Raw genomic sequence first — 12,850 nt, 5'->3', positions numbered from 1 at the left:
CAGTAGGTTAAGCCTCTGCCTTCGGATTAGGTCATGATCTCAGAGTCCTGCGATGGAGCCCCGCATCAGGCTCTCTGCTAGGTGGGGGGCCTTCTTCGCCCTCTCCCTCTGCCTGCCTCTCTGCCTACTTTGTGATCTCTCTGTCAAATAAATAAAGTCTTAAAAAAAAAAAGATTTTACTTATTTGACAGAAAGAGAGAGAGAGAACAAGCAGGGGGAGCGGCAGGCAGAGGAAAAGGCAGAAGCAGATTCCCCGCTGAGCAGGGAACCCGATGGGGGGCTGAATCCCTGGACCCTATGATCATGACCTGAGCTAATGACAGATGCTTAACTGACTGAACCACCCAGGTGCCCCCAAAAGTCTGTAATTTTTATAACCCAAATTAGCCACAACACCAACCTGCTAACAGGAAAAATTTTATTGCTACCATTATTGCAGCACAGTAGTAACACAGCACTCATTGCCAGAGGAGTACAGTACATTTTACTAGTAGAGAAATAATCATCACTTAATGCAATGTAGCCATTATTTTCTGGTGGCATGCCTGGGGTCCTTCCAAATAGTCCCAAGAATACTTATCACTTATTTCTATGAGAACTATTTCTCTTAAGGGACATACATTTGCTCAGGGTCCTGAGATTGAGTCCCACAGCAGGCTCTCTGCTCAGCGGGGAGCCTATACACACACACACACACACACACACACACACACAAAAATACATATATATTATATTTACTTTTTAAATATTTAAAGTCATCTCTATGCCCAATGTGGGACTCAAAGTCATGACCCCGAGATTAAGAGTTGCATACTCTACCAACTGATCCAGCCAGGCACCATTTTAAAAAATATATTTTCAACATAACTGCAATAGAAAAATTCTCAGCCTTTATTTGTAAGAGGAGAGCTCTGTGACACACTGATCATCTATGGTATGACATCTCCTATGTCAGCAGCTATGGACTATTTTAAAAGGTTTTCTACACCTGAATTTATGATTAATCTAATGTCATCTCATTGATTCTACTCCTTTTGCATTTTGTGATCTCCTATAAGTTTATGATATCATTGAATCTTTCTTTCAAAGCGTTTTTAATGATAATAGTTAAAATTTAAAGGAAGTTGCCACTTAACCATGCCACCAACCAAAAGGATAAAAAAGAAATCTGTCAGATAAGAAAAATGATGGCAGCATAGAGCAATTCCGTTGTCAGAAAAGGTTGCTACTGGAATCGAAATTCTAATTTTTTTATTGTTATTTCCCATCCCCTGAAAATGTCTTAGTCCCTGCAGAATTTCTAAATACCTTACCTTCTCTTCTTTTCCTGTTCAATAACAAAATGGCCCTTTACCACATGTCATATCAATATTCAAACAAACAAAAGTGCTTTAAAAGGGCAGGTACATGCTGCAGTTAAGTGAACTAGATAGTTAAAAGGAAAAAACAACCCAATTATTAACAGCAATAGACTCCCCATAAAAGAGAGGCAAATATGAGTTCTGGGGACTCCAGCAAACTGGGAAAATGCTGAAACCAACAGAATCCTGAGAAATCCCAATCGAATACTCCACTCTTAGGAAGTGGTCTTAATATACTTGCTTTAAAAGTGGCATACTACTGCAGCGCCTAGGTGGCTCAGTCGTTAAGTGTCTGCCTTCAACCTGGGTCGTGGTCCCAGGGTCCTGGGATTGAGCCCGCACTAGGCTCCCTGCTCCTCGGGAAGCCTACTTCTCCATCTCCCACTCCCACTGCTTATGTTCCCTCTCTTGCTGTCTTTCTCTGTCAAATAAATAAATAAGATCTTTAAAAACTATATAAATAACTAAAAGTGGCATACTACAATTACACTTCGATCACTCACTGCTAATAGGATTAGCAGATGAAGTGTGTTAAAGATACACACTACTTTTAGTGTATGTGTGTGTATAAATAAACTGGGGGAGTTATTTTAGTCTATCAGAGAATCTCCATCAAAGGCAAACAGTAAAAATAATTGAACAGAGGGTATTCAAACACTTGGTAAGGATTTTAAGGTATTTCATAAGGAAAGAAGCAAGATAAAACAGAATAATCCATGTTAAATATTTTATACCATTAAAAACAAAACAAAGATGAAAGGATAAATATGATTAATCAAAGTACAGCTGAAACACTCTAGGTTCTAAGTCGTTGTCAAGTGGGAAACAAAATTACCTAAAGCTGAAGGTTAACAACCTGCTAATGAAAGTATTAATTTTTTTTAATAGTATCTAATGTTTTTTAGTAGCCTCCACACTCAGCTTTGAGCCCAATGCAGGACTTGAACTCATAACCCTGAGATCAAGATCTGGGCTGAAGAGTTAGACACTTAACTGACTGAGCCACCCAGGCATCCCAGTTAGTGCTTACTGTAAAGCACTAGTTAGAACTACTTAGTACCGTCCCTATCCTAAGTAACTGCTGAACAATAAAATTCAATCTGTGACCTATTAATCCTCATCTGATATAAATGACTTGAGAGAACAGCCTTAACAGGCAAAATCCAATGCAGTCTTAACTGCATATTGCTTTGCTTTCCAGGCTAATCAATAATGTTTCTAGAGAATAAAAACATGACTTGATCCATTCCTGTGGAAAACACTATGCTTGGTCAATAACCCCTTTAACGAGCTATCAGAAACAGCTGCTTGAAACTGCCAGTACTTCTGTTTTTCTAAGGAAATCATTCTACTTTTATAAGTTAAACACAACTTTTTTTTATGCTACTAAAACAATATTAATACTGAAACACTTAACATCACAGAGAGATGTTATAATCATATTATGAAGCCTCGCATGGAGAAAACTTTTACACTGTGTATTTATGCAAACAGTAGGTACTGTGCGCAACACTTATCCATATATGAATAATTTTACATAAACATACATTTAAAAGGTTTTGTAAACAATACTGCACATAATAAAATATAATGAGCAGATTCTAGCTTACCATTCTTTTATTCATTAAATATTCACTGAGGTCTTACCGTAATGCCACTCATGAGGGACAAACTAGGGGGGCAAAACCAGAAATGATACCCGCCCTCAGCAATCTCAGAGTCAATTGAAAATACCAATCCAAATCTTACAAAACTACTAAGGAACTACAAACTGCAAATGAAGAAACAAAACAGCAAAAACTAATTAAGGAATTAGCAGAAATTATTTGCATTGCCAGAACTCCTTTCCAAATGATTCATCCAACTTTGTAGTCATTTTTTAAAAGTAATCTCTATGCCCAACATGTGGTTCAAACTCGACCCTAAGATCAAGAGTCACATGCTCTAGAGGCACCTGGGTGGCTCAGTGGGTTAAGCCTCTGCCTTCAGCTCAGGTCATGATCCCAGGGTCCTGGGATGGAGCCCCGAATTGGGCTCTCTGTTCAGCAGGGAGCCTGCTCCCCGCCCCTCCTGCATGCCTCTCTGCCTACTTGTGATCTCACTGTCAAATAAATAAATAAAGCCTTAAAAAAAGAAAAAGTCATATGCTCTACTGACTGAGCCAGCCAGGCATCCCTTTATTTTTTTAATTAATTAATTTTTTATAGCCAATCATGGACTCATTTTTCTTTTTATACCCCACATCTGAACCACCAGTAAAGCCACCACCTTTGGAACACATCCAGGACTGGACCACTTACTTACCAGGTCAACTAATGAAGTGATCAGAGGAACCAACTTCTCTCACCTGGTCTCTTAAGGATGTCTACGTGATAATCCCCAAAACCTGTGAGTATTTTATTTTACAAAGTACCAGGAACTTTGCAGCTGTGATTAAATTAAGACGCTTGAGATGGGGAGACTATACTGGACTATCTGGGTAGACCCAGTGTAATCACATGTATCTTTATAAGGAGAGAAGTGTGTCAGAAAGAGAAACAGAGAGTACAAAGATGCTATACTGCTGGCTTTGAAAATGAACGAAGGGGTCAGAAGCCAAAGAATGCTGGTGGCCTCTAAAAGCTGGGAATAGCAGGGGCACCTGGGTGGTTCCATTGGTTGAGCATCTCACTCTTGGTTTTGGCTAGGGTCATGGTCTCAGGATCATTGGACTGGCCCCTCAACCCACTTTGCCCTCCTATGTGGAACTGGCTTGTCTCTCTCCCTCTGCTCTTCTCCGTGCACTGGTGCCTACCCCCCTCCTCTCATATAAATAAGTAAAATCTTAAAAAAAAAAAAAAGGTGGAAAAAGCAAGCAAATGGATTCTCCCCTAGCTTCTCTAAAAGGAACACAGCAATCTGATTTTAGCCTACAGAGATTTCTGACCGGTGTAAGACAACATATTTGTGATATATTAAGTTTGCTGTAATTACCAAAAAGAAACTAATACAACTTCCTAGTCTCTCTGCTTCAACATTTTCCCTTCTTTTAGGGTCAAAACTGCAATCCCAATAATCCTTTAAAAATGTAAGTCACAAGAAGTCACCCTTCTGCTTAAAATCTTCCAATAGTTTCTGATCTCAGGCAGTGTGAAAACCTAAGAACCTCCATCGCTCTCATGTCATCTGCTAGTTTCCCTTACGGTTCATTCCTGCCACACTGCCTCCTTGCTGTTTCTGTTTGAATCAAGGCATACTACAGCCTTGGCAATTTTCCTTTTGACTGAAATCAGCCCAAATCTCCAAGGTTCACATCCTTCCGGGTTTTTCTCAAACGTTATTTCTCAAGAAGACTAATCCCGAATATTTCATCCAAAATTCTGACCCCACCCCCACGCCAACACTCTCCTTTCTCTCCCCTTAACGTTTGTCATTAGTACTTTTTACCGAACATAATATGTATCTTATTTATGTTTATTGCCCATTTCCAAGAAAGCTAGAATTTCTGCGTTCACTATTGCTGCATCCCCCAGCAGCTGGGACACTATCTGGCACGTATTAGGCATTTCATAAATATTTGCTGAATAAATCAATGAACCATGTGAGGATTCCTGCAATGGTAAAGCTACAATTAAAAAAAAAAAAAAAAAAAAGGAAAATAGGGGGGAAAAAAAGGGAAAACCCCGCTAATAAGTTAGAAGGTAAACTACATGACTGCATCAAAAATGAAAATATTCTGGAGACGCAAAAAACTGGTTAAATGTTTCTCAATAAAATAACTCAACCCAAAACGCCAGCATTTTCTCGGCATTTCTTCCCCCAAACACTCGCACCTGCAAACCAGGTCTTGGCATAAAAATATTTTGCCTTTCTTAAAAAAAAAAAAAAAACTGGTTCTGACGTAGCAAATCTGGGACCAAGTCGGCAGGAAAGGTACGAAAATGGAAAGGCGCCGAGCCACCCGCGCACCCCTCCCTAACCCCCCCCCCCCAGTTCCCCACCCTCCGACCCTACTTGAGGGTAAAATCCCCCGGAACCCGGGCCTGCAGAGGCTGAAGCCCGAAGGCGGGGCGCGCGCCCCTACCCGTGAAGCCCTGACAGCACGAGCGTGTTATCTGGCTTGCTGGGGTGCAGCTAGTGGGATAAGGGGGATAGATAGCGCCGCACTGGGGTACCCGCCGCGACTCCCCAGGTGAGGAGCCTGCGGCGCGTTAAGCAGTTCTCTGTACCTCAAGACACAAACCTTAACACCTCCACAGGCTCCAAAGACGCGGTGCTTCGGCAGAGTGGCTCCACGACCGGCTTCGGCCACGTGAGCCCCGCCCCCAACTTGCCTCCTCCCCTACAAGACCGAGGCGGACGCCGGCCAGTCGAGGCCTAACCAAGGACTCTCGCTCTTTGAGCCGCCCCTGCGTCTTAAACTCAAATCCTGAGGACCAGAGGGGTGGGATAATAAGGGAGGCTGCGTCCAATCCGGGCCAAACTCCGCCCACCAGACTCGCTGCCGGAACTACATGTCCCATGAGGCCGTGAGACCTGAAGCTTTCCACCGGAAAGAGGCTCGCCGCTGAGGGGGAGGAGCCCAAAAAGGATTGTGGGAGAAAGGCTCTTTCCTTTCCGTCGGGCGGCAGCCATCAGGTAGGCTGGGTTGCTGGTATTCGGTGTTGCATCCGCCGCTCATCTCCGTTCGCTTCAGCCATCCAGACTCAGGGACCCTGCGTCCTTGGAGCTCCTTCTGTGTCCTGTGCGGCGCGAGTTCGATCGGGATGCGGGGCTGCGCGGGCTTGGAGAGGCGGCTCCCGAGGCGGGCTGGGGTGGTGATGTGATGGCGGCGCGAATTCGAGCGGGCCCTGTAACGTGAATGAAAAGGAAGCATGGGGCTGAGGAAAGGAAGGCCGGGCCTAGAGGGTCCTAAAGCGAGGCCTGTGGATTGAGTGCAGTAGTGGATTTTCTTCGAGACATCCTTCGGGGATAACGGCCGCAGCACCTTAACCTATGGTACCGGCGAGGTTTCTTTGCAGGCCAGGCCCTAGGGGACACCGACTGCCGCATTCAGCGGCCCTCCTCAGTGCTCAGGTCTGGTGCCATTCATTCATCAAAAACGTACCGAGACCCTTCTTGGCGCTGCTCCGCGCTAGGGTCGCAGAGGTGACAGAGCTGTTTTCCTAGGGCGCAGCTATTCCTGCAGCTCATGGAGAGCCGTTTTCAGCCTCAGTGGTTTTCTTGTGGCTGGTGGGGAACTAAGATGGACGGACGCGGTCGTCTCATATTAAATGCATCATGGTTTTTTTAGCTCAAAGGTAGGCCAAGATGGGCGCTTACAAGTACATCCAGGAGCTATGGAGGAAGAAGCAGTCCGATGTAATGCGCTTTCTTCTCAGGGTGCGCTGCTGGCAGTACCGCCAGCTCTCTGCGCTCCACAGGGCCCCCCGCCCAACCCGGCCCGATAAAGCGCGCAGGCTGGGGTACAAGGCCAAGCAAGGTGAGTAGTCTCTGGATCCTTGGATAAAATGGTCTTCCTGGGGAAATGCTAGAAGACTGGTATTTATACGAGATACTGTGGCTCCAATATCTCCGTGTAGAGTGGGAATGAGAAGTTAGTCTTCTTGGGTCACAAAGTACTTCGAAAAACAGTGGGATGTGTGTTTTTAGAGTAAGTCTCAAGTGGTAATTTATTTTATCTTCAGGTATGTAGTATTTGGCTTACAGCCCAAAATACATTCGACATTGCAGCATTTAGTAGCAAGTTAATGAGTCTTCATCCGTCTGGCTTTTCTAAGACCACTGTAAATGTGTTTGTATAGGTTATGTCATATATCGGATTCGTGTGCGTCGTGGTGGCCGCAAACGCCCGGTTCCTAAGGGTGCTACCTACGGCAAGCCTGTCCATCATGGTGTTAATCAGCTCAAGTTTGCACGAAGCCTTCAGTCTGTTGCAGAGGTAAGTGATTTTTCAGCAGTTGTATCAGTCATCTGGAAATGGTGGAGAAGAGTTAGAGGACCTTTGTAAAGTGTTGCTGTTGAAGTCATAGTCTTTGTTATTGTGTCTTTGCTTGTGTGTAATGGAACGTGTTTTAAGGTTAGTGTGAGCCTTGGAACCTAAGATTTTGTATGAAAACTTCGCTGATCCCTCAGTTGTCTTAGAAAAGGACTAGGTTCCTAAATTTTGTAAGATATTACTAACATTTGTGCCTTGGTCAAGGAGAGGGTGATAATAGGCAGTGGTTTCAAATAAGAATGTTTCATGTGTTTATTGTAGTAAGTCTTACTCATATTTGGGGTCCTAGCCTCTGGGAAGATGCTTAGCAAATATTCAGGTAGCTAAGTGAACAGCCCTAGTGAGTTTCTTGTCTGGTATGGTAAACTAAAGGGGATTTTTCTTAATTTCCTACTGTGGGAAACAGGCTGACCTTGAGCCTTTTTTTTCCTATTACAGGAGCGAGCTGGACGTCACTGCGGGGCTCTAAGAGTCTTGAATTCTTACTGGGTTGGTGAAGATTCCACATACAAATTCTTTGAGGTTATCCTCATTGATCCATTCCATAAAGCTATCAGAAGAAATCCTGATACCCAGTGGATCACCAAACCAGTCCACAAGCACAGGGAGATGCGAGGGCTGACATCTGCAGGCCGAAAGAGCCGTGGCCTTGGAAAGGGTCACAAGTTCCACCACACTATTGGTGGTTCTCGCCGTGCGGCATGGAGAAGACGCAATACTCTCCAGCTCCACCGTTACCGCTAATCAAAGTAATGTTTGTAAAATTCTTACCTAATAAACAATTTAGGACAGTCATGTCTGCTTAAAAGTGTTCTTTAATTTGTCTGTTAAATTTAGTTGTCTGCAGATTGTTCCATGAATGCATTGTCACATTATGAAAGTTAAAGTGCAATAATGTTTGAAGACTAAGTGATGGTGTATCTTGTTTCTAATAAGATAAACACTTTTGTCTTTGCTTTATCTTATTAGGGAGTTTATATGTCAGTGTTTAAAATACTGTTTGGTATAATAGGTATAAAATAAATTCTGTAAAAGTGGAATGCATAAGCTAGCCATGTAGATTTGTTGGTGCATGTAATGAAACCTACAGCTTCATTGGGGTGATGTAATGCTTTGGTTTACTCTCAAATGGCTGTTATTAGGGCTTTGGAAAGAAGAAGCTTTTAAAACTGGATCTAACTTAGAAATGTGAAGACTATCCTAATCTTTAATCATGATCATACGCAATCAGCATTAACTAGGAACTACATTTTTTATACTGAATCCAATATTCCAACTATGTAACTGTTGCTTTGGAAAGGATACTTAAAAAGAATCCCACCAATTTTTTAAGAGAATTGAATAAACCCACCTGTTACAGGAAGGTTTTCTTAAAAATGAAAGTACATCCTGCTTAACCAAAGCAAAATTGCCTTGGTCTCCACAGGACTGTTGAAGTTAACATAAAATGTGGAGGCTCCTGGTTGTATCCCATAACTCCATAGGATCTGTGGAATCCTGAATTTCCTGCAAAGCGGTTAGTTAATGGTCTCTATGAAAACTGATGGAAATTGAACATTAGGTAAATGAGAAGACTAAGATAATGTAAGCTAGTAATTAGTGTTAGAATTGGGAAACTGGTGGCCCTCAGATAACCTTTGAAGTGTGAGGATAAAAAATTAAAGTTGGCTTTGATTAGAATCTTAAATACTTTATCCATGGTCTTTGTGACCTTTATGAATCCACTAGCCACCTCAGGAGAAAAAATGGGGTTGGCTTTAAAAGTATGTCGCTCATTCCAAGTCCCAAGTTATCTTGGATCAACCCACTTAAACATTCCCATAGGCTATTGAGAAAAGTCATGTAGTTGGTGTCAATACAAGTCTATAGTTTCCAATCTAATCCGTACATGTGTTAGCCCAGTCATTTTTCTCCTCCTTAATTCAAACCCCTCAAAATCTGCCAGTCCCATCAATTGTGCCCATGTTGATGTTAAGTATACCACTATTCTGTGTCCATTTTGTCTTACAGTAGATGAGGTTTTTGTTTTTCAGGGTGAATTTGGGTGTGTAGGAACTACAGGAGAGGAATTGCCCCAATTTTAAGTTCGCTAACTTAATCCATAGTTTGATTTCAAAATCTAATTGCTGGTTTTCTTGAACCAGTTTTTACATTTTTTTTTTTAGGGGTCTTAGGCTCAGTTAAATGATTACCAGAAAAAGGCTCAAAACCTCTTGAGACCTAAATTCCTTTTCCACTCAGAGATCCTAAACCATATATATATTTTGTGTGTAGAGGTTGTTCAACTAAAGGAATAAATGTTTATTAAACTAAAATGAACCTGTTATCTTTTGTCATCTAATGCTAATAAGCAAGCCAAACACCCTAACTTACAAAAAATTGTAATGGCAGAAACAGCCACTTTGAGAGAAAATAAAATGTATAGTATTTAGTCTTGAGAATTTTTTCCTCTTGGTTCTTTGGTGCTTGTGTGAATTAGAAAATACCCATTTAAATGTTTTTTCAAACAACGCTAATTTGGGAAAGACAGCAGGGAGGGTTCAGGCTAAAGGTCAGTGTTCCTTATTTCCAAAAAGGGCTTGCTTATATTCTTGGCACTCTATAGTTTGCTGTCCATTACTGTAGCTATTTAAGTGTTGTCATTCCAGTGCTAGAAGCTGAAGTCCTAGATGACTTCTGTGATCTTTACACACTTCCCCACCACTGAATTCATGTCCTACTGCTCTCTTGATACTGCAGTGTCTTTGCTGTTCTCAGACAAGCCAAGCACTCCTAATGTCTTTGTGATGAGAAAACTCCCAGAGCTTAAATGTCACTTTAGAGGCTTTCCTGATAATCCAACAAGCTCTTCTTGTTTATGTCAATGTTTCTAAGTGTGATTAAAAAACACCTAAATCAAAATTTTCTTTAGAAATAGAGCAGTTGGCTTCTTACAACCCCACAAAAGCAGGTTGTACTAATAACAACTCTCCTGATGAACACACAAACCTAAAGATGAAGCAACTTGCTCAAGCAACTTGCTCAAGTGGCTGGCTGAATTCATATCCTCCCAATAAGATTAAAATTTTGACTAGGTAATACATTGACATGTCTAAAAATTCAAAAGGTACAATTAAGGTTGACAGTAAAAGTCTCCTTAGGTCCCCTCTGGAGACAATCTGATCAGTTTTTTTGGATTTTCATCAGGAGATTCATACGTGCACAAAAAAAAACTTTGTTATTTTACCCAAATGTTAATATTGATTTTTTTTTTCATTTAGTTACAGAGAGCTTGTTATACATGACTTTATGACCGCATGGTATTCATCATAACAGATGCATCATAATTTGATGTGGCCACTTAACGAAGAACATTTAAAATTACTTCCAGACTGTTGCTTTTACAAAATTTTTTTGCATATATCAGTCTTATCTGTAGGTTAAATTCCTAGAAGTAGAATGGCAGTTAAAAACTATTGGCAGAGATTCTGCTCTACCAATCTGATAGGAAAAATGGTATTCTTACCTAGTTTCATTTTTGCACTTAAGAGTGTGGCAGAGGCAAAGCCATGTGCGCATCATAGTCTTTTTTTCCCTCTGGACACATACCTAAACTATGTTTTCCTGGTTCTTTATACAATTAGGTTGGAGTTTTATGACATTCTTGGAATGAACACAAATGATTTATTACTTCTTCCAAGACAAGGGTTGGTATACCAGTGGAGGCCAATAATCCAAATAGCATAGCTACAAGAGGAAGAAAACTGCTCAATCCCTATCAGACTGGACAAGTGAGAATATTTTGTGTTAAGCCGCTGTGTTAGTTGTGTTCATTCTTATGGCAACCTAGCCTCGCTTGACCCTAACTAATTGAATAAGTAAAGTTGAGCCTTATTTATAAGAGTTGTGTTTGGGGGCGCCTGGATGGCTCAGTTGGTTGAGCCTCTGCCTTCGGTTCATGATCCCCGGATCCTGGGATGGAGTCCTGCATTTGGCTCCCTGCTCAGCAGGGAGTCTTTCTCCCTCTGCCTGCCTGTCTCTCTTTCTCTCCCCGCCCTCTGTCTTGTCAAATGAATAAATAAAATATTAAAAAAAAAAAAAGAAAGAAGGAAAAATGTTGGCCTTAAAAAAAAAAAAAAAAAAAAACCTTATGTTTGCTTTACAGTGACCTTTCTTTATAATCTTTTGTCCATTTTTCTACCAGAATCCATACTGTATTAAATGGAGGGTGGTTGCTAGCTCATTGCTAACCATCATTACTCTGCTCTTAAGAGCCTATAGCTGGGGGGCGCCTAGGTGGCTCAGTTGTTAAGCGGCTGCCTTCAGCTCAAGTCTTGATTCCAGCCAGGGTCCTAGGATGGAGCCCCACATTGAGCTTCCTTTTTGGTAGGAAGCCTGCTTCTCCCTCTCCCATTCCCCTTGCTTGTGTTCCCTTTCTCGCTGTGTCTCTCTGTCAAATAAATAAAATCTTAAAAAAAGGCAAAACAACTTAGAGCTGGACCAGTTTCCCACACCATACACAAAAATAAACTCAAAATTGATAAAAGACCTAAATGTGAGACCTGCAACCATGAAAATCCTAGAAGAGAGAATAGGCAGTAATTTTTGACGTTGGCCTTAGCAACATTCTTCTAGATATGTCTCCTCAGGCAAGGGAAACAAAAGCAAAAATAAAGTATTGGAACTACATCAAAATAAAAATCTGCATAGCAAAGGAAACAATCAAGAAAACTAAAAGACAACCTACAGAATGGAAGAAGCCGTTTGCAAATGCTCTATCTGATAAGTGATTAATATCTGAAATATATAAAGAAGTTGTACAACTCAACACTGAAAAAACCCCAAATAATGCAATTAAAAATGTGCAGAAGACATGAACAAACATTTCTCCAAAGAAGACACATAGATGGCCAATGGATAGGTGAAAAGATGTTCAGTATCACTTACCATCAAGTAAATGCAAATCAAAACAACAGTGAGGTTTCACCTCACACGTGTCAGAATGGCTAAAATAACACAGGAACACAAGAAACATTGGGGGGGTTGTGGAGAAAAAGGAATCCTCAGGGACACCTGGGTGGCTCAGTTGTTAAGTTGCTGCTTTTGGTTCAGGTCATGATCCCAGGGTCCTGGGATCAAGCCCTGCAGTGGGCTCCCTACTTGGCAAGAGGGAGAGCCTGCTTCTCGTTCTCTGATTACCCCTGCTTGTGTTCCCTCTCTCACTGTGTCTCTGTCAAATAAATAAATAAAATCTTTTAAAAAAAGAAAGAAAAAGGAATCCTCATGTACTGTTGTTGGGAATGCAAACTGGTGTAGCCACTGTAGGGAAAACAGTATGGAGTTTCCTCAAAAAATTAAAAAATAGAATTACCATATGACCTAGAAATTCCAGCCCTGGGTATTTACACAAAGAAAATGAAAACACTAATTTGAAAAGATATATACACCCCTAGGTTTATTGTAGCATTACTTAACATAGCCAAGATATGGAAGCAACCCAAGTGTCCATTGATAGATGAATTAATAAAGAAGA

At 41.4% G+C, this 12,850-nt stretch overlaps 2 protein-coding genes across 2 annotated transcripts in view; one reads left to right on the top strand and one right to left on the bottom strand.

Moving 5' to 3' along the window:
* The window catches only part of NKIRAS1 (NFKB inhibitor interacting Ras like 1), a 29,707-nt gene extending 23,924 nt beyond the window's left edge, over positions 1-5,783 (bottom strand). The window contains exon 1 of the mRNA XM_032330115.1: positions 5,584-5,783. The gene's annotated coding sequence lies outside the window, so the exon portion shown is untranslated. The remainder of the gene's footprint in view (positions 1-5,583) is intronic.
* A 111-nt stretch (positions 5,784-5,894) lies between these two features.
* Positions 5,895-8,133, top strand: RPL15 (ribosomal protein L15). The gene is made up of 4 exons (XM_032330001.1): positions 5,895-5,978; positions 6,634-6,822; positions 7,145-7,281; positions 7,777-8,133. Exons 2-4 carry the CDS (start codon positions 6,651-6,653, stop codon positions 8,080-8,082), a joined length of 615 nt encoding a protein of 204 aa, XP_032185892.1. The 5' UTR covers positions 5,895-5,978; positions 6,634-6,650; the 3' UTR covers positions 8,083-8,133.
* Positions 8,134-12,850: the final 4,717 nt, after the last annotated feature.

The sequence above is a fragment of the Mustela erminea genome, chromosome 1, assembly GCF_009829155.1.
Source record: "Mustela erminea isolate mMusErm1 chromosome 1, mMusErm1.Pri, whole genome shotgun sequence".
Taxonomy (NCBI): domain Eukaryota; kingdom Metazoa; phylum Chordata; class Mammalia; order Carnivora; family Mustelidae; genus Mustela; species Mustela erminea.
Note: the sequence above shows the minus strand (reverse complement) of the source record. Positions and strands in the feature narration are given on the sequence as shown.

Bases quoted from the DNA above. Each gene is read 5' to 3' on its own strand.
- RPL15 (XM_032330001.1), top strand. From the start codon at position 6,651: ATGGGCGCTTACAAGTACATCCAGGAGCTATGGAGGAAGAAGCAGTCC. The intron at 6,823-7,144 runs GTGAGTAGTCTC...GTGTTTGTATAG, and splicing joins GGGGTACAAGGCCAAGCAAG to GTTATGTCATATATCGGATT. The intron at 7,282-7,776 runs GTAAGTGATTTT...TTCCTATTACAG, and splicing joins GCCTTCAGTCTGTTGCAGAG to GAGCGAGCTGGACGTCACTG.